At 39.5% G+C, this 22,444-nt stretch overlaps 1 protein-coding gene across 4 annotated transcripts in view; it reads right to left on the reverse strand.

Moving 5' to 3' along the window:
* Positions 1–1,218: 1,218 nt before the first annotated feature.
* Positions 1,219–22,444, reverse strand: part of TTBK2 (tau tubulin kinase 2) — a 145,782-nt gene continuing 124,556 nt past the window's right edge. For all 4 annotated transcript variants that reach the window (XM_027084066.1, XM_027084067.1, XM_027084068.1 and 1 more), the window contains 3 exons: positions 20,963–21,551; positions 10,498–11,771; positions 1,219–8,167 (listed from right to left, as the gene is read on the reverse strand). In XM_027084066.1, the coding sequence (XP_026939867.1) occupies positions 7,705–8,167; positions 10,498–11,771; positions 20,963–21,551 (2,326 nt within the window). In that variant the 3' untranslated portion in view covers positions 1,219–7,704. The remainder of the gene's footprint in view (positions 8,168–10,497; positions 11,772–20,962; positions 21,552–22,444) is intronic.

A 22,444-nucleotide genomic window follows, 5' to 3' on the forward strand; every position in this document is an offset into this window, starting at 1 on the left:
CGCCGGCGCGCCACAGGCGCCCGGGGGGCGGGGCGACCGTTGGGCCGCGGGGTGTAGAGGGCGGGACCAGGGCGGTGGGGCGGGACCAGGGCGGGACCGAGACCGAGACCTGGGCCGGCGGCAGCGGCGCTTCAGCAGGCTGAGGCTCCGCCCAGGCTTTGGCTCAAGGCCGCGGATGGGTCCGCGGTTCCCGACAAGAGGTACGGTGGTTCCCCAAGTGCAGCGCACCACTATTGGTGAGGCCCGGCCCCGGCAGCTCTGGCCCGAAGGCGACCTGCCGGGACTCGGGGACGCGGCGGGGGAAACCAAGGGCCCGGGAGAGCGGCCGGACGGTAAAGGTGAACGATTCTCCAGAGAAGATGCCTATATTTTCTACGATAAGCACATTCTTTTCTTTCAAGAGTCTTTCTAGGTTCAGTCGTCACCACCCTAAAGAAGTTAGGCAAGGTCAAAATGAAGTTAAGCTAACTTTATCCTTTCTCAAAAGCTGAGTCTCCTGCCCATGCGGTACCAATGGTTTTCCCCACTCACCATCAACTGATCATTTAAGACTTTAAGACAGAATTCTTGCAGGGGGGCTTTTTAGGATCCTCAGCCCACAACCCTTAAAGTGCCTCCGCCCATCCTGCACATAGAATAGCCTAGTCTGTATCCCTTATACATTACACAAGGTTAATATGTGAGCTACTTTGCAGTTGAGAAGTTAACAGGCATATACATAATTAGCTTCTGGGAGCTTGAGTTATTTCTTAATTTCTCTTATTTCGAAAAACATCAGTCACCTCTTTGGATGTTGCTGCTCACTGAGAAATCAAGACAGGGAACCAGGCAGAGAAAAACAAATGGCACTAACATTCCAGGCCAGACCAAATCAGGAAGGGTGAAGCAGTGCCCATGTGAATGCCTCCTGAGAGTTCCCCTGGTTCAAAGGAAGGTGGAAAGGAGAGAATGGTGGGAAGCACAAATCACTCCAGTGCTACAGGGACATTTCCTACAGAGAAGGAAAAAGAACCCCTGGTTTTTATCTGCAGGGATTGTGAACGCCTAGTTTCTATTCAGTCCAGTGTTTCTTTTTCTAGGTCACTTCTGGATGCGGTACTGCATTTATAGAACACTTTCTACTCCCTGTTGATCTTGTAACCTCTGGTGCATTCAATAACTTTATCAGAAAAATAATATTTCCCACCTTTGAAATCCAAACCACTACACAAACAGAACTAGAGTTTGCATGCGGAATGAATATTTTATTACTAGATTATAAAAATAAAATACAAAATAATTTTAAAACAGAACTTAAAACACTGTACAAAGCTTTAATATGATACAAATGGGAAAATTAAATAAATAATTACACTTTTATGTACAGATGGCCTATACAAAAGCACTCCATGTTTCTGCCAATACTCTATGTCCTTGGTTGCCTGAGCAAAAATGCATAAAGAGGGCTGCTTGGAAGGGAAATGGATACAATACCTTTGAAGGTATTTCAAAGAGCAATTCTCATCACTCTGATTTCATTAAGAGGAGAAGAAAGGGAGAAAACTATGAAATTGTTAAATTACTCTAACTTACTGGTCTTGCTCGACAAGAGAGAATTCTTCTGGTTTGTGATTCCATCTGATTTAAGAGCTGCCAATAGTTCAGAACTTTCAAGAATTATATCTAATTCAAAACTAGGTGTTTCCCAACTCCCTCTTTTTTCCTAAAAGCTGTGAACTTGTATGTAAATGGCCCAGTGAAATTCAGCACTTGGTTATTTTAGGAAAGGAGTCAGAAGGGGGGGGGGACCACGAACTGTGCATGAGAAATGAGGGAGCTCAAGCCTGGGTCATCTGTTATTTTCTTTACTCAGTTCATCCAATCCAATTTCAGAGCCCCAAGTGGCACAGTGTTACATTTTCTTTAGCTTCCTATCTTTGTATCTCTGAATGCTTTTTACCTTAGTGAACTAACTTACCTAACTGGTGAATAGTTTAAAAAGAAAAAAATCCCAAGGGCTTCCCCTTCCCTGGTTTGATCCCTAAAATAAATCACATTCAAGCTCTGGTAGGTTTGTTTATCCCTTGTGGATGAGGGAAGAACACCCAGACAGACCCCAGGTATGGTGAAGTGCCATGCATGAATTTTTAAGGATTTAAACTGTATATTTTAAGAGGGAAAAAAAAGCAACATATGGCAATGGTAGTCTATATAAAAATTTGGTCTACCTAGTGTTTTTAACAGGGTGAGTGAACACTTATGTACACAATATGAGACAATATTAAACTACTGAAAAGACAGATAAAATTTCCTATCGTTAGTGTGTAAAATTATATCATCAGCAAATTCTATAGTCACGTGGGCTCAAAGGTCTGCCTCACTGAATCCTATTCTCTAGGTCAAGGAACCCAGAACCCCTGGCCCAGGGTATCTGAGAGATATGTCAGTATCATCAGTGATACATACTGTGCCCGTATCTGTCACTTCAATTAAAGAGGCAGATCTTGTTAAAGTTCCACAGGGCAATGAAGAAAAAGGCTTCACATCCTTTACATGTCTCCTTAAGACCAAGGATCCAGCAAAATCTTAGGAAATATTCAAATCATTACTGAGTAAAGGTTTCGGCTTGGCTATTCAGTGTCTTGAGATTGTGTATCACATCAAGCAATTTTCCAAACTTGCTTAAGGGGAGTAAACATCAAGCTTATGTTTTAAAAGTTGGAGCAGGTATTCACAACTGAATTAGAAAATGTACTTGATGGGTCAAGACTTTAATATCATCACTTCATGTCCAGCCAGGGATTTGAGATGTGCAGCATCCAATTCTCCTTAAAATGAATAGGGAGATCCTTGTCCCATGTCCTGGAGTTACCTAAGAACTATAGGAATTCCCCATTTATCTCCTGCAGTTCTCCCTAGCAATGTTGGCAACAGATTCTGCAGGCTCCTGAGTCTAACTGGCTTAAATTTCTCATATTTCCAGAGGGACAGCCAAACTCTTGAGAATATCCAATGATATGTTTCCACACTACTCCCACATCCTTGAAGTATATACCAGAGTTCTATTGGATGAGGACAGGGAAGTGGGATGTCCTAACCACCACCTGGGGTTTTCAATGTACTACATCTTTCCATATGGTCTGAGGACTGGAACTGCCTCTGGTTCCCTTCTCTACGTTAAGGTCTAAATATGCACCTGTGATTTCTGAACTTGGGTAAATATTGACATGTGAAGACTACCATAGTGGTTACATGCCTTAATCCATGCCATAATACTTTTTATATTAGAACACAGATAAATAACTATTCTGCAAATAAACTGTCTACAGAACCAAACTCAAAACTATACAGTTGTCACCAACCGTTCTATCTCCTCAGTGATACAGGTGCTGAAATATCTCTCCCTTTAGGCAAAGTCCCAACACATCTGTGGTAAATACGTATAAACAGAAATGGGCAGATTTTAAAACAATGAATGCAAATAACTTAATTCCAAAACACATGAACATGACAGAAGAAATGGTTCCCTAACATATGCCACGTTTTGATAGATATCAAGGAATGAAAAGTTTTAAAATGTGAAAAATTTGATTTTCAAGACTAAATCTAGACTTATCTACAAATAAATGTATTTTCAAATAGCCAGAGTAAGATGCATTTTTTGCCCTAAGACACTAAATTCTGAATTCTGGATCCTGTTTCTCCTATCACCAATTCCTAATGTTAGATTAAGAATGTAGTTCCTAGAACAAAGAATCCTCTGCTCTTCAGGGAACAAGCATAATGATTTTAATTCAAAGCTACTGGATATAGAAAAACTAGTTATCGTTTTAACTGTCTGTGTCTGGGTTTATAAAACATGCACCAACACTTTTCCTTGTCAATTGAATATAACCATACAAACATTCACATGAAAATCTGTGGCCTGGAAGGAATCTCTGATGATTACAGAAGAACTTCAAATTCCCATAGTGGCTAAGAGCGAAACAGATACTGCACCCTAGTCCGCTGGATTAGTGAGCAGCTGAGATTTGTTAAGTATTTAAAGCAATCAATATAGAGTAGATAATGACAACAGTGGGTCTCAATTACCATTTTGCCACTAATTTAGGACTTGATTAACTTGTTAACTCAGGAAAACCCCCCAAAAACAAAAAAGCATTCACTCCACAACATGCAACTTGAAAAACAGTAACTATGCCACTGTCAGCAAGGCTAGCTTGCACACCAAGTTGAGAATAAGAGTGCCTACTTAAGACTTAACATTCGAAAATGTTTATAATCTGTGCTTTAAAGTTAAATTTGATATGACCCAATTTTCATTCTTTGTTCACTACACATTAAAGTTAAATGCCTTTAAGCTGTGCAAAAGACTGCTATGTGGAATTTTAACATTTCAAACAATCTACACCCTGGAGATTTGGCAGCATAATTTAGGAATAATGCTACCTAAAGGGACTGAACTGTTGCCAATTCCATCTTCCGCTCCACCCAAGTAACTCCAAAGACTAGACAAGGGAGGGTAAGGGCAAGTGTGACTAGGTAACTAGCCATTTTGTTGTGAAAGGAGAAACTAGGAGGCACCTGGTTTTCAAAAGATAATTTTAACTTCTGCCCCATACTACTCTTAATATAGTTTGGCTTGACTTTAATTGACGGCCATGTCCCTCACCTTAGGTAGAATAACCAAACTGGTTTAAAATCAGTTGGATGATCTATGTTTGTCACTGAAATCTGAAATATGCCATCACTAAAAAAGTTAAAAATAAATAAAAAAGAACTAACAACAACAAAACCCAACTCATTTTCTGTATCAGACTCTAAAATAAAACAAAAACAAAAATCCTTGTGCCAAAAGTGCTTTGCTCAGGGCTGCCAACATCTCTTTTTAGCCCAAGACATCTAAAATCTAAAAAAACAAACTGCTTTTAAAAACCATAGAGTAAATCTCTATACAAGATAGTCCTCTTAAGTGTATCTATTAATACATGAGATATAATTAATCTGTCTTCTTTTGAAAGTATCAGAGCAGAAATATCTTTGGTTAACTCTTTTCTCTACATGAAAAATAAAATATTCTTACACAACAAGGCTGTTTCTCTCTGGATCTTGAGTTTGTCAGTGCCATTTAGAAAAGGGGGGCAACACAGTGGAAAAGCTGGGAGAAAAATGGAAGGAACCAAAAAAGAGAGGAAAAATTCAGTTGCCATGTTGCCATCACTGTCAGTTTTGACTTCTAGCAGAGAAATGCCAATAAGAAATAAAATAGCACACATACTACAGTTTGCAGCCTCATCAGCTTTTCAAGTAGTTACCATGAGCACATTTCTGATTAGAGGGCTCAGGATTTAAAGCTGGCTACTTTTAGCACAATTTAGCTAATAAAACAGGAAAAAGATAATTTCTTAATTGTAGATTACTTCCCACCGCCCACCTCCCCAAGTGAGGTGAAAAGAGGAAAGCAGAATGGTAATTTGTAAGAGATTTTTTTTTTTAAATCAATTTATGTCAGACCCATGATTATCATCCCAGTTTATCCACTCTAACCATAAGGACAGAATTATGTAATTAACATGACAAATCTTTGAACCAGTATTACAAGCGAGTCCTAGTAATTTTTTCCCCTATTAAAATCTTTCAAAAATGAAAATTAAATAACCTATCTTGGCTTGTTAAAGACTGCCAACCTTTGCATTATTCACAAGGAAGGCAAAAAGAATGTTGTGTCACATGCCAAGAACGTATTTTCAGAAAATGAAGATAGACAAGGCCCAAGTGTACACGAGGCACACAATAAAAAGTAATTTTACCATCTGTGATCTTGAAATTACAAATGGAGAATGAGAAAGAATGAGTTTATATAAGCATATGTTTCTCTATATATTTATAAATATTTATATAATTTACCATGAAGACATGCAAGTAGTGTTATAGCAACTATTATACAATATAATACAGAAGGATTGGTCTTCCAATATTACAGTCGCTTTAGTTAAACAGCAAATATGTCTTATCTATTGCATTCCTCTGTAGTCTTGAAACCGGAGAGAAATTAAGATTCCACACTATGCTATATTTCTTATGGGAGACCGTATATGCCTCAATAGTGTTTTGAGTTTTTGTTTTTTGTTTTTTTTTTTCAAAAAGCTCAACACAGATAAAGAGAGCAAGATAAGTTCAGTGCAGCTTCAGGGCAGCTTTGATGCAGCATTAGAATATGTTCACTTGGTGAGGAAATATCTTTCTTTTTTTCTGTTTTCCAATTCAACCGTATTAGGTTTGGCAGCAAACACAAGGTCAAAGACAAAGCACAGATGTTTGCTAGAAGGCAAATTTCAACAGCAAGCAGACCAATTTACCTGACCTTAATAAGGTCTTTACAACACAAAAACTGTGAGTATAAAAGAACTCATTTAAAAAATCTAGTATAATTTAACTTTTACTGATTCCTCTTAGCAGAAGAGTGAGATCAGAACAAATATGATCCTCCTTACAGCTTTATAAATTAAGATTACATGGAAATCAGGTCAAGAAGCCCAAATAGTCAAACTAAAGCACAGGTGAAGCAGGTAATAAAATCTTAAAAGATAAATATTGAGCCTAAATTTATTTTCTCAGATACTCATTCCTTATTGGCTAAATGTATAAAATACAAAGTTTGAGAATTTTAAGCCTCAACATACCTAATTTCTTCCTATTTTTCTTTCTAAAGCTCTAAAAGCATAACGTCACATTCCACAGCAATGTACTTCCCTGGTATTGTCTTGGAGGTTGATAGTAGAAATAGTTGGTACCTAGAAGATTTAAGGAAGCAAGGTCTACTCTGGTCAGTTTTCCTTCCACAAGGAGGAAACAGGGGAAAGAGGGTTCTTCTATCTTGAAGGGTATTACTCCACACTCTGTCCCTCTCCCTAAAGCACTGAAGCCTGCAAAGTAGTTTTATTTAGACTTTTCCTTCCTTTACCTAAGTTTCATCAGTTATTTTTCACAATAAAAATATACTGAGTTAAGTAACTGTTGCTCCAAAGAGAAATATTAGGGGATTTAGAAAAGTAATTGGATTTGAAATTCTCAGCACGTGCTGCCAAAAGCACGTTAGAATGTATTGTCAAAATAAGAGAGACTGGATCAGGTGACAAACACTAACTTTAAAAAATGTGAAATCCAGGGAGGGTACTAGGAATGAGGCAAAGTAAAGGTGTGAACTCTCAATACACCAGATAAACACACAAGCCAAATGTATACGAGCACTGGCTCCCCAGCAACACACTTCTTACATATTCTAATATCGGAGCAATTCTGACTCTCCGAGGTTGGGAAGTTTGGAAAGCAAATATTAAAGTAAGAAGTTTCACTTTTGCTATATAATCTTTTAGTAGAGCCTTAAAAAAAAGTAGGCTAAACCCCTTAAAATTCCAATCCACCCCCTACCTTCAACATTTTTGTTTTGAAGGCAGATAAGAAATGAGAGTTCATTTAGCCAGTTTCACCCCCTTGGATTTTGCTGGCTTGCCCCTTCCTATGCAAAGACATTGATTCCTGATCTGCTTGCTGCCTATCTTAGGTAATTTCTTATCATATATCTTCTTATAAATATTTTATCATGTTACTTTCTTTTGCAAGACAAGATCAACACTGATTTTTTTAAATAGACAGTACAGGGACACACATGTACCAGATTTAGGAGGAAGATCTCACACCTTTCACAGAGATGCAGCCCAGCTCCTATCTGCTGAGTTTACTGGCTGACTTACTCTTCCCTGGGGGGGCTTTAGTGCTGGCCGAGTGGTGGTGGAGGCTGCTGGATCCTTTCAGGCCATTCTTACTGGGTTTGCAGTGCTCCTGTTGGCAGGACCTCCTGGACGAGGAAGATCCTGAGTGGCTGGGAGGTGACTTGCTTCTCCCCAGATGCGGGGATGAACTCCTCTGGTCATGATGGGGCCGTCCAGCCCTAGATGGTGAGGAACTGGATGTGCGAGGCAAGGAAGAGCTTCGAGGAGAGGCACTGGGACTCCTGCGAGGGACAACTGGACTCTTGGGTGGTGTCTTTGGGTTGTGAGGGGATCCTGGACTCTTGCACTGAGTAGTGCTCCGGGGTTTCTGAGATCCATTTTGAAGAATTCGGGCCAGGCGGGAGAAAAGGTCTGAGTCGGAACTGCTACTCCCTAGGACTCTATATCTGCGGAGCCTGAAAGAAAACAGAGAATAATTACTTTCATTTTAATTCACTTTAAGTGTGCCTAGAAAGTCACAATGTCCCAAATCATAATATGTATGATGTGAGTCAAAATCAGGAAACAGAGGATGCGGAGTTACTCTTTCATATACCAGCTGTATAACCCTGGACAAATTATTTAACCTCTTCCAGCTTTGAAGGGGAATATTATCTATCTCACAGGGTTACTGAGCAGTCAAGTGCAGTAAAGTACTTAATTGGATGTCTGCCATCCAGAAGCACTTACATGTTGTTAAGCCCCTTCCTCCTATAGCATGTTTGCTCTTCCCATTTTAGAATTAACTTAATGAAATGTCTCTAGCATGTTAGCACATGAGGGAGAGTAAACAATTTTGTTTAAGGCTTTTAGAACAGGAATTCTATATATACTTAGGCAAACATTAAACTCCACAATGTAAGTCTTCAACAGTACTCACCAACAGCAGGAACTACAGATAAAAATATATTTCAACCTCATTTAATAATTTCCAAAAGAAAAGAGTAGTCACTGGTTTCTCTGGGCCTCAGTTTCTGCCCCTGACGATACCGAGATTCAGGAGAGCCGAATGCCTCTCTTACTGGCAACCAAGCCATCTAGAAAGCATTCACATAAATAGCAATGTCTCCTCTGCCCTACATATCTTTCTGTCTTGGCCTAAAATCCATTCAGTTTAAGAATTTAAACCTCAAACTGCTGACATGCCACTCCTTACGGAAGGAAATGGGAGAAGAACTTCCAAGTTGTACTGGCACCTGCAGGATGCAGGGGACATATACAGCCACCATCACCATCATGGATCAGCAACAATTTACTGATTTTTTCTCTGAATTTTCTCTCTTCTTCCTTCCCCACCATCTACTTATACTGACAAATGACATAAAACTCATTTTGGTTAAGCCTAACTTCATGGATCTTATTGTAAAAATTGAAGAATGGAATAAGATAATTCCTCTGTGCCAGGACCTATGTGGGAAAGTTGAGCTCCCACTGAATTCCCAGATGAGTTTCAGGCTGGTCAGCTCTGTAATATCTGGCACAATGCCACACATCTGGCTTTGTTATCAAGTTACCAAGTTCTACTTTGAGGGGACATGTAAAGTTGTAAATAGTAAATAGTAATTAAGATTTGTTTGTTGCAGTCCAAAGCAGCTCAAGCCACAGATATACTATCTCTATTAAGCACAGATGCCAAGCAAAAGGGGGGACGGGTGAATATTGTCCATGGAATCATCTTTTTAAAATGTCTCAGCTAAATGACTGCTGTTTACTCATCACCATTTTTCCCGTTGAAGTCTAGTTCCATGGTCATTTCAAATCCAGTGTTTAGTTACCTTTGAACCTGAAAGAAACCCTAGGGCAAGTCAAAACTAAACTTAACTTTAGGTAAGGGTAGCAAGTTCTGCTGGGTAATGATGCAGATAGAACCTCACTTTAATATACTTCAGAAATCCTTATAACAGGTGGAGGCCTATTATCTAGAACAAGCTATAATTTTCAGGTAAATTTATTTTGATGTCCACTTTGTTTTTGTTAAAAGACTATCCTTTTGCTTCTTCTCCAAGGGTTTAGACCATTCTACTCTGAAAAGTGAGTAATGGCTCCAAGGAAAGCACTCTTAATTGGTTCATTACTTCCCAATATTTTCCTCTCTTCAAAATATAATCACTCCATGGTCAACTACACATAAGAATATTTCAATAAACAAGCATACCACACAGTAAATATTAAGGCAATATCTTTATTATGTATGGTCCTGTATATCATCAGATGTAGGGAAACTCCCTAAAGGATTTTTTTGTCTAATTCATTATAATCAGATAAATTGAACTGTTACTAGGGTCCATTCATCATATTACAGACACAGTATCTTTCCCCAGAATTTGACGTCATAATGACATCTGTTATAACGGGATTCTGACTGGACAAAACTAGCAAATTACCGAGTATCTAGTTAAAATGGACTGGGAAAGAGACATAACCTTTGTTGCATGCTAAAAAGCACTAAACAAAGCTCTAGACATATTCTACCTGATTTCCTCTTCCCAAAACCATGAGGCAAATGTTTTACCCATATTATAGATAAGGAAATTGAGGTTCACACTGCTAGAAAGTGCGAGAGCTAAGAATTAACCTGGATCAAACTGACCCTTTCAACTACATTATGCTATAAGGCTTGGGAAAGGCAGGGAAGGAAGTAGATGATCAGAAGCAGGCAACAAAAAAATGAAACCAATGACATAATCAAGCAGACACAGAAATAATGCTACACACTTAACATAGGGAGAAGAGCACACAGCATTACCTGGCTTCTACTCCAGGCCTCATGGGTGGCTTTCCTGGTGGTGGCCGAGGCAAGAACTGAGATGAAGTTGAGCTGTTGATTTGATCTGTGTTGATCCATGAAACTGGCCTTGGAATTTTGCTCTTTCTGGACTGGGAGATGATGGGTGTCAGAAAGCTGTCTTCGGCTGACCTGCTCAGGTGTGAGTCTACAGCCAGCCTTGAAAAGGGAGTGAAGACTTCCTCCTCAGAAAAAGGAGCAGGAATAGTGGATAATCTCTCCTCTAGCAATTTATCAGAGGCACTTGAGAGGTCCCCAAGGAAAGACTTGAGTTGCCTTTTTTCCACCAGAAGCTTGACTAGATCTGGCTGATAAGCTTTCTTTTGGAGGAGCTTCTCTTTTGCAGAGACTGGACAGGATGATTCAAAAGTTGAATCTATCTCTTGTGCTAAAACAGGGATTCGGCTGTGTCTAGTTACAAAGGATGACCTAACCACATCCTTCCGAGATGGAGGACAATGTTCACTCTCTGAAACAGAATGAAATAGTTCTCCATTTCTAGGGGCAATTTTCTCTCTCTTACCCTCTTGGTGCAAAAAAGTAGAGAGGTCTGCTTGATGACTCAGCAAGTCTTCACTCTTGATGTCATCCTCCTTAGATATCTTACCTTTTTGCATTGCTGCCACCTGGCCTATCTGTCCTTCAACATGTTGGTCAATAACTCGTGGAGATATCGCTGAAGTTCCAGCTGCCAAAAGCTTCACTATCTCGTGAGTTTTGTCTTGATTTGGCACCACACTAAAAGTCTGTGTCTTTGTCACATCAAGAGGTTCAGTAGTAGCTGAGTGATCCCTTTCCACCGTCACCAAGTCTCCTGGGAGAGGGGAGATCTCAATATAAGGCTGCCCTTTACTCAACTTCTCATCTTCATTATCTGACCCCACAAGCATGCTTTTCTCTTCCGTTTCCCTAGGGAGACCCTCAAATTCTCTCACAGCCAGTCTGTTATGGTCAGGAAGGTCTTTTGGTCCCAGGTCTTGGGAGCTGTCACACTCTCTAATGCTGGGTAACATGTCATGACCAATATGATCTATCTGAAGCCCAAAGTCTGTTCTGTTTCCTCCACTAGGAGGTTCGCGCTCTGTCACAACCAAGCCAGAGAAGCTCTCCCTTGGAGAGTAAAGTTCCACAGTGGGCTCCATGGGATGAAGGTCTTTCTTTTCTGGCAGCTGACCATAATGAAAGCTACCTGAAGTCGACTGTGTAGATGCCACAGAACGTCTAGGAATTGTAATCTGGAGAGAGAAGAGAAAAAAAGTTAAATGCAATAATGTGGAATTATAAAATGAAGATGTATGAGTTGAGAGTTAACACCTCAAATTCTAATTTATAAGAGGAACGCAGATCCCAACCAGCTTTGCCCAACTCATACTTAAAATGAACAATTCTGAATAAAAATGCATGATACTCAAGCTCCCCTACTCAGAAACTGTACAGAACAGTCCCCCTCTAGGTTCATCCCTGCCTTTTCTTTAGCTTGCTCTGTACTCTGGAAGACTGATTTCTACTGACTGCACTATCCAGGCTCCCTTGCCGTCTGATTTCTGGTTGTGTTTGCCCAATGGGCAGCACCAACAGAGAATCAGGGAGTTGGAGGCGAAAAAGATCTGGGTATTACTTCTCTCTGCTTCCTCCCAAGGGACTGCAGCTTTGGCGGTACACTCTACCACTCCTGGCCACAGCTTCTGTCACATGGCCCCCTCTCCTATAGATATGACTCTTACCAGGTTCTGCTAACTGCCCCTCTTCCTTCTCTTTCAGGACTCAGAATAGGAATAGCTCCCTCTATTTCTGTTCCTGTTGGCTCTCTTAAACCCTACCCACACGTCTGTAAAAAGTTCCCTTCATTAGATTTTCTCCAAGTCCCTGTGAGTGTGCCAGTTATTTCCTGCCAGAATCCAGATACAGAATCTTAGGGAAAAATTATCGGTAAATTATTCTAAGTTGAAAAACTCCAAATTTACACGCATTTGTTGTTTCCCATAAATTCTGTAAATCAATGTTATTAATATTTTCCTATAAGCAAACACAAAGATGTTTACTAATCTTTTATATCTTCTTTAATTTTTTAAGGTCCAGCCTATTATAAATGAAATTCTACCATCCTTTCACAAAGGTCATTTCAATTCTATGTGAATAAGATTCAATGTTTAATAAGAATGTCCTTTCTTTAAGACACCTACAGGACTTCCCTGGTGGCACAGTGGTTAAGAATCTGCCTGCCAATGCAGGGGACACAGGTTCGATCCCTGGTCCGGGTAGATCCCACATGCCACGGAGCAACTAAGACCAATGTGCCACAACTACTGAGCCCGCACACCACAACTACTGAAGCCTGCATGCTCTAGGGCCCATGCTCTGCAACAAGAGAAGCCACTGAAATGAGAAGCCCGCACACCACAATGAAGAGTAGCTGCCACTCGCCGCAACTAGAGAAAGCCTGTGCGCAGCAACAAAGACCCAACACAGTGAAAAACAAATAAAATTAAATTTAAAAAATACATTAAAGACACCTACATCTTCTCATCTGTTAAGTGACATGTAAGGAGGCAGAAAATGTCAACCACATAAACTGGTAAGGAAAAAAGCCTTTTTGAGAAATTAAATAACTCGAAAATCATTTAATGAAGCCCATTAAGCTCTAATAAAACTATGGAAATTGGTCTGAATTCGAAGCCAAATGAATTTGGAGCTGTCATAGGAGATTTCACTTAGACCCCATCTCTAGTCCAATGACACCAAGAAACCCATTTGGTTCTAGAGTCAGATAAGTTGCTTAAATCTGTTTCTCTGTGTGTCAGGAGAACAATTAGGTTTAAGAACACGCAAAGCTTACCCTAAGCCCAGCCCAGGGAGAAAACACCTAACTAATGTCCTGGAATAGCTCCTGAATGGAATCAGTGTACTGAGGCTCTGTTAATCCAAGACAGGCTAGGTTCAGACATGAATTCTCACAATAAGCCCAGACCTACAATGACCTTGGGGAAAAGGCAGTAAGTTCTACTGGTGCTGTCACCCTTCAGGAAGTCACCTCATACCTGTACCTCTCTTTCATTATACTAAATATAGGCAGATGGCAATTTTCTAGTATTTGTAAAAATGATATTGAAACTTAAAATTTATAGTTATTTACTCTTCAGAATTTACTTTTTAAGACCTGAGAGTGATGGTGATAAGAAAAGCAGTTATGAAATTATATTAAATACCAAATAACTAGGGAGATGACTATATTTACATTCAAAATAAACCAACAGTCATTTCATCATTATACGTAATTCCAAGTACATCAGCCAAAATGAAATCAGCATTATTTACAAAAATAACACTCCACTGGTCTTCTGAGATTGAAGCTAGAGAATCAATGCACTTCTGAGCCTAACTCATCTGGATTCAGGATATAAATGTCTGTGTATGTATGGTATGAAAAAAGAGATGATAATCTTGTATATAGAAAAGATATATGAACCACTGGAGAGAAGAATTAATTTTCTTGAAAAGATTCTGAGCAATTATGAGAAACTGCATAAATTACTGTAATATCTATATAGCACTTTAATTTATAAAATATTCCTAAAATCATTTTTACTGATTCCATTTCATACCTACCCGGTATTTTAATTGAGTACTTTTATTAACACAAATTTCACAAATGAAGAAAAACACAGTCAAAAAAAGTTAGGGACAGGATTCTAGGATTTTGAGATTCCCTCACAGCAAAGCCTACTTACTGACATGTACTACACACTCTCAAATGAAGTCTGGGAAACTGAGTGTTCAAAAAAAAAATTAAAAAAAAAAAAAACATTATCTATCAAGGTGAACAAAACCAAAGATCAATAGCTGCATACAGAGAAAAGAAAGCTAATTCTAAGTATAGCTAAAAACAGCTTCCTTAACATTAGACTATAAAGACACAAAAGCAATTCCCATACTTGGGACACTCTATAGACTGAATTAATGATCTGCCAGTAAGCCATATACATCCCTTTATATGTTTAATTTCTCTAATTCACAAACATTTCATCAAGGCATGAATTCAATCATTTCCTTTCTTCTGTTCTCTAATTGTATCAGGTACACCTTTCTATAGAATTAGAAAATCACCTCAATGTTTTCCATTTCTTTCAAATTTTCTTACTTTTTTTCTAGTACTGAATTTGACTAACATCAGTCTCATTACTTTTTAGTTCAGATAAAGCAGCCTCATTATTTTATAGTTACCCCATGTTCAGAACTGGCCACACAGGCAAGAGACAATAAACTGCAAACCAACTATTCACATTTTAACTTACAAATTATCCTTTCACTTTCCTCTCATTCAAAGATAGTAATGCTATTAAGATAATAAAAACCTTGGTAAATTCAACATTCATACCAAATAGTCTCTCTTCCAAATGAAAGGAATATGGTATATGAAATATCTATATTTCATTTTGTTTTTCTGGCAAACAATTTAGAAGAGATATAGGTAGTAGAATAATTTATTGGTTCCTACTATAGCCAAGAGTAACTGAGTTATTCTTGGCCTAATTCCAGGCCTATTAAAAAAAATTAAATTTTAACCATTCAAACTTCTTTGGGCTATTTAAATTCTACTGCAGACTTTTGTTTAAAGCATCTTTATATAATACTTTATACAAGTGTCGAAAACTATGAATGAAACTAAGCTACTATTATTGAACCATGTTTTTATGTACCAAATTTTTATTTCTATAAAGACAGTACACAGTTGCGGTAACATGTGCATATTAAGAGGCCATACATCCTAAAAGAATGTCTCACTCTTTACCCCTGTCGCTTACCCTGACCTCATTTATGTTGGTTACTTTTGCCGAAGATATTGTTATTTTGTGGTTTGGCTTATGTGGATAGATATGAGGGCTGATGTGGTGGTAAGGAATGGAGAGGGCAGAAGTCTTTGTTTACAGAGGTGGGTAAAACTGAAAACCTGAAGCCTCAAGACCTAAGTAAATGAGAAGTAAAAGTTGTTTTTTCCCTTCCCCTGTTATCCCACTCCTCAGAGACAGTCACTCATTATTAATAGTTGAATGTATATTTAAGGGAATCTGAAGTTATAAAAATTTTGTAGAGGTACTAGGAATCATAAATAAGTCACAACTCACACCCAAAGAATAGAAGTCCCAGAAAAGACAGATTGAAATAATATTTCTTGGCTGGTCTGTAATTATATATCACATACATGGCTACAGGATTTAATAGTCACTTTTCAAGCCCCTTCATACAATCTTGGAAGACACTTTGGGGATAAATCTAGTTCAACTATCCCCAACTTCCACAACCTATAGATTTCTATCACAGCATCTACAGCACTTAAATAGTGAGGAGAGTCACTGGGCTGTGATGCCTAGCACAGTACCTGACATACAGTAGACGCTCAATAAATGTTGAACATATGAGTAAATCAACCATTGGACACTTGGGTTCCTTCTATGAAGCCTCTCCCAAGTGACAGTCCAGTCTTTTATTTGAACACTTCACAAATGAGCTTTTTTTTTACTTCCCAAGTCGGTCCATCCAGTCTCTCATCCTTTCTGACCGTTCATTGATTGAATTATACCATCATATGTAATTCCAGAGATGTAATCTCATAGAAACAAAACTTTTCTATAATTATAATGACCCAACTTTCCAGATCAAAAATAGAAATCCATGGGGCTTCCTGGTGGCACAGTGGTTGAGAGTCTGCCTGCTGATGCAGGGGACATGGGTTCGTGCCCTGGTCCAGGAAGATCCCACATGCCGCGGAGCGGCTGGGCCTGTAAGCCATGGCCGCTGAGCCTGCGCATCCGGAGCCTGTGCTCCGCAATGGGAGAGGCCACAACAGTGAGAGGCCCGCGTACCGAAAAAAAAAAAAACAGAAATCCATGGTCAGACAGAGGACATTTAGCCACTCCCTAGTCAATGTACATGCATTCAACTCTCCTACAAAATCCATTTCAAGAAGTTAACCACGGTGGCAATCAATCCAAAAAGTCCTTACCTTTCCATACTATTGAAACACTCATCTGTTAATTACATGGATCATTCATTTTTCAATAGAGACTCTGAGTGACTCCATGAGCTTTCATATAGTCACTCCAGGTGTACAAGGGCTCCAAATATTCAGTGGAACACTGGAAAAGTCACACGAAGCTACTATTTCAGGTAAGCTGCACTATGGAAATGCCTCAAGTCTTCATTGAGATTTTCATGATTCACAGTTCAAGCCCTCGTATTTGCTTGAACTAATGCCAAAGCTTCCTCACTGGCTGCTGCCCCAGCCATTCTCCCTCCATGGCTCCCAAAGAGCACATTACTCCCCAACCTCAACCCTGGCAGTTTCTTGTCCTCCATCCCATATACCTCAGCATGGCAGGTCAAGGCCCTTTATCACCTCACTTGTGCAGCTCATTTTCAGCCTCCTTCCTTCACCCTAACACTTTGGATTACTTATTTAAATACTCTGAATTTTGGTGTTTCAAGCCTCTCTGCCTTCATACATGCTGTGTTTTTTGCTTGACACCCCTGCATCTCCTTCCAGAAAACTTATTCATCCTTCAAAGTCCTCTTATTTTTGAAAGTAATATATCTTCACCATGGTAAATAAAATTAGAAAATAAGAGTTGAGAAAATTAAAACACCCAACATTGCACTCCCCTGTCCTAAGCAGATTTATCTGTATTCTCATTTGTGTACACAGCTCAACCACAAAAATCACTTCATGTGGTTTAAGGTAAATGTTTAGACATAGGCCTTCAATGTCAACCTAACAGGTTGGTGCCAACTGTTTATCCCTGAGGTACAGCAGAAAGCCTGGAACTTAGCAGACACCTCACGGAACTGAAGGGCTGAAAGAACAGAATTAAGGCAATGCAAACAACTGCTGATCTGACTCTCATAGTACTGGTATTAGTAATTCCTGTAAATACAGCCAGAGGAATCCTCTTAATAGATGCTGACAGATTACAAAAAAAGTACATGTGACTCTCTTTTTGTCCTGCTCTTTCTCTGTGCATTACTTTACACCCCCCACTCCTGCTTTTCTTCTTCTCAATGTCTGAAAAACAAGTCAATGAGGAAAGTCTTTCAGTATGTTGACAATCCCCTGGTATGAGGAAGGCTGCTCTGTGTGACCAAGAGAATATGATGATATGCCCCTTCTGAGATCAGGTTATAAAAGACAGTGTGGCTTCTACCTTGGTGGAGGGTGTTCTCTCCACCACCACCCCCGCCCCCTTCTCTGTCTCTTTCTCTCCTCACTCTCTGAAAAAGCCAGCTGCCATGTCAAGTATGGAGAGCCTACGTGGTGAGGAACTGAAGCCTCTGGCCAACATCCAGTGAAGAACTGAGGCCTGCCAACAACCATGTGAGTGGGCTTGGAAGAGGATCTTCCCATCCAGTCCAACCCTATGATGATTTCCCTGGCCTACAGCTTGGTAGCAACCTCATGAGAAACCCTGAGCCAGAACAATCAGACTAACCCACTCCTGCATTCCCAACCCTTAGAAAAAGTGTGAAATAATAACTGTTGTTTAAAGCTGTTAAGTTTGGGGTAATTTGTTACACAGCAAAAGGTAACATATAGGTGGTATTATTATTCTCCAGTCACATTTATAGTGTTTCCAAAGGTGATACTAAAATGAAGCACTGCCTTTCTAAAGGACTGTCTAGAACCAAGAGATCATGTGGTACAATCTGCCACAATATCTGTAAGGAATAACCCGTCCAACCTTCTCCCTACCAACAGTGATTACTCAACACCACACAAAACTGGTCACATTCTTTCCTACAGTTACTGTCATTCTGGACCAATAGTTAGACCTGTTTCAGAAGCAGTTCAAGTTACTTTAGTTTCCTTCTCTATCCTTGTTCGTTTATGCCAGCTTAATTTTGCCTCTCCATTTGCTAATCAAAACATAATTTAATATCTCCCCTATAAGCCAAAGTTTAGTCTTATTTTGCTCCCTATAAATCTATGTTGTTCAGCCTCTTTTTAGAAATGATTAGTAGTGGGCTAACTTCATAACTGTTTACCCCACGGGAAAAAAAATCTAATTTCCAAAAATAACCCCAATTTCTTTTGAATCTAGCAAATTTATCCATCTTTCAAAATATATCATCTAAAAAATTTATACATGCTATTTGATAACCAGTGGTTTCATGTATATGGATAAGGAAAGCCCTAAACAAGGTTCACAAATCTATGCTAAGAAATAAAGAGAATTAAAGAATGCTGAAGTTCTCATCAGTTGATTTAATATGCCAACTATACCTGTAATACAGATAAACTTTTGCTTTGCCTATTTTTATAGTTCTTACATATTTTAAGATACCAGGACAATTTCTTTCATATCATCATAAAGAGGAAACAAGCCTGAATGCAAAAGATATAAACTAACAAACTGTTTCTCATCAGAATATATATGTCCTAATTTAAAATATTCAGATAGAATGGTAATATGTTTTATCATACTGTCTAAGCTAGAGCATGTGATCAGAGCTGCAAGAGACCTAAAGAGACTATTTGGTGGTACTCCCTACTTAATGTGTCTGTAGTTAAGTTAGGGAAGTAACGACATCTGCTTGCAAAAGTAAACTCTGAATGTAGGCCTCAAGAAGAGGCCCACAAAAGAGATATATTTTTATCCCAAGCTCCCCAAAATGAAGGAGATGGTAAGTTCAATACCTTAGACACAAGTGTACAAGTGATGAGGCTGCTATTTAAGAGACCTTCAGTTAAGAAAAAGATTTTTTATTTAATGATACCTGAAAATAAGGTCAAACTTATAATATCAAATATAATATACAAGTCTTTCAAAAATTTGATAGAGAAAATGTTGCAGATAGTGTAAGAGAACCATGAGAACAATTTTTGTGGACAGGACAGTATTGATGGGAGAGAGTAAAAAATACCAGGAGAAATGGAGCCGAGGGTTTAGAACCCTTTATGCAGGGAAGCGCACCAGAATGCTGTTGGAAAAATGCATGAGCCAACAGTGAGTATACAGCATACTAGAGTCAAAGAAAAGAAGAAACTGAATATGGGAAGGTGGAAAGAGGGAATGAATGGAAAGAGGAAGGTGAGGTGGAAAAAGAAATGCAGACAAGGGAGGGAGGCATTAGGATCTGCCTCTAGCCCACAGGGGACCTCTGTACAATTTGGAAAAGGATGCCCCTCAAAGAGGAAACAGCCCTACACAAAGATGCACGGTTTGGCTAGCAAAGTTTGGGTTAGATTTCAACCCCAACTTGTTCCCTTGGCTAGGTCTCTTTATGCAGTGAATGACTTGTATAACTACACAAAACAGTCCTAGGAAAGAAGGAAAGACCAACTAACTATGATGAAGAAAGAGGCAAGCATTTATTTCTCTATTTCGAAGTGCAGGTAAATTCCTACAGAGCTGTACACAAAATCAAATTTTGTTACCTTTTCTTACTGTTTTACACCTGCGTGTGCAATTCTGTTCTAACTGAAAACATTTCAGCTCGCGGAACAATGCTGTTACTGGTGAGCTGGAAAAGACGGCCGCTAGCTGATGATGGCATTTAGGGAAACCTGGTACTCCCACGCATGTAAGGACAGATGGACCTGCTCGCGCCTGAGATGTTGCCTTCATATCTGGCTTTTGTGAGACTCACACAGTCACAGAGGGCACCAATGCTTACTGATAAGAACAGGGTAACAGGTGTCTCCAGCTAAATGCCCAAACTGAGAATAAAGAGTGAGTTTCCTCAAAATGTTCCTTTGCAGAAGGCCTGTATCACAATTGGCTTCAGCTGCTTGTTAAAATGCAGATTCCTGGGCTCTCACTCTCCCAAACCTACTGAAGCAGAAGTTCTGGAAGTGAGGCTGGGACTCTATTTTATAAACAACAGACATTAAGCTTGGAAAACTACTATCAAAATAAGAATTAAATGCGAAAAAAAGTTGGAAAACTACTGTTTAAAAGGAACATAAAATATGACAAATTTCTGGGTGAAGGTTATGAAGGAGAAAGGAAACAAAAAGAATGATACTAGCAATGGTGTACAGTATAAAGTACAAACCATGAATGGTTAAATACATGCCATCCTCACTATATTTATAATGTAGAGTTCAAAAATCTCTAGAATTACAAATTTTTAAAAATCATATTATATATACACACGCAGATAGACAGCTCTTGTGGTCTAATTATAAATGTTATTATGAAATTAGGTCATAATGACATTTCATGTAATAGGTTGCTATCCTGATAAAAAAATCTCACTTCTTGAGAAATTTCACATTGGAAGACGGACTACAGAACTTAGTCCAGACATCATTCCCTACACCCATGTGCCAAACTTAGGCCTCTGCAGAAGAATCTTAGTTGATCAACTATTAGTCCTTTCTTAATAGCACCTTGAGTGGATGACAGAAAAATGACAGGAGCAAATCACTTACTGCTGTAAGGGGTCCTTCTGCTTGTGCCTCCATTGGACTTGTGGGTGTCACTGCAATAAATTGACTAGCAGCTCCAGCCTGGAGTTCCAGCCTATCTGCATATTGTTCTAAAGCAGCAGTGGCAGGGCACTTCCCAGAAACTGCTAAGATCACACCTGAGGTTTCCTTCTTTAAATGATCATTTTCTGCCCAAGGACCCAATCGGAGCTTTTCATCTTGAGGCGATTCCTCTAGGACTTGAAGGACTTCGGGTTCCTCATCGGAAGGGCTTCCAGTTGTTTTATGGCCTAAAGCCTCATTTGTCCTAAAATCCCGAAGGTCCTGTTCCTTATCCACAATCACCCATTCTTTGGAGTCAACCTCCTGCTTGCAGGAGCTCAGGTTAACGGCTACAAATCCATTGCTGCCACCACCATCTGCCTGCTCAGGGGTGTTGGCAGAGGCAGGCTTGGAAGCATCTGGAAGATACTCTTCATCATAGTGCCAGATGTGGTCAGTACGGGACACAGCAGGAACACAAGGCTTATGAAGCAGAGCAGGGAGAACAGATTCCTTTCCTTCACTGGAATCTTTCTGCATTTTCTCCAAGCTTAAGAAAATGAACACAAGTTACTTAACTGTCCTAGGGAGAATACTTATTATATAGCCTATAAGTTCTATACAGAACTAATATTTACCCACAGATGAGAAAAAAACAATATGGATAAAGCATAAGGAACATTTCACAGGTGGATAACGCTCTGCTCCACCTGTCGTAATCCTGTTTTGGAAGACGGAGCCCGTAGGAGGAAGATGTCTCTCCTGCTGCTGGGCAGGAAAGAAGCCTAACCAGGTTAACCAGGGTGACTTGTGTGACCCAGTTCACCTTTGCTTTGCCAATTCAATCACACTGCCCTCTGCTCTCTGCTCTGAGGGACAACTTACCCAAGGGGCTTTTGCCTCAGCAGAGGCCCTACAAAAGGAAATGAGGAAGCTAATACACATCAGGCAAATACTTTCTGCATTTGTTTTGTCTTCAGGGAGGTATATAAATGTATACTCATTCAAGTAAACTCCTCCAAAGACAGGGCTAAGCAATAGTGTGACTGGTGGTATTTGGCTGCACTGGCTTCTGAGAACTGCTCTCACCTGCAGGGAAGCAGTTTAAGCAATACACTTGTTCCTCTCCTTAAGTTTGTAATTAGGTGCTTCACTTCCTTCAACTGTTCCCTATTCATTCTAGGCTCTGGCTTGAGTTCATTTTCTTGGAGTACTTCTGTTCTCTGTCTTACCTCTCAGCTCTTCCCTCAGCATGGACTCTCTTTCTAGTTACGTTCTTTTGTTAGACTAATTTTTTCCCAAACTAAGCTTTTATCCCTATCACACTTTTATTTTTATTCCCAATCTCATGCACAACTGAAAATGTTTAAACACTACCCCAGTCCATCCTTTTGATCATATCAACGTGTAGACACAAGCTTACATCACATAGCTGTGAGACTG

Source organism: Aethalodelphis obliquidens, unplaced genomic scaffold (assembly GCF_003676395.1).
Source record: "Aethalodelphis obliquidens isolate GAN/ISIS:26980383/991018 unplaced genomic scaffold, ASM367639v1 scaffold51, whole genome shotgun sequence".
NCBI classification, from domain to species: domain Eukaryota; kingdom Metazoa; phylum Chordata; class Mammalia; order Artiodactyla; family Delphinidae; genus Aethalodelphis; species Aethalodelphis obliquidens.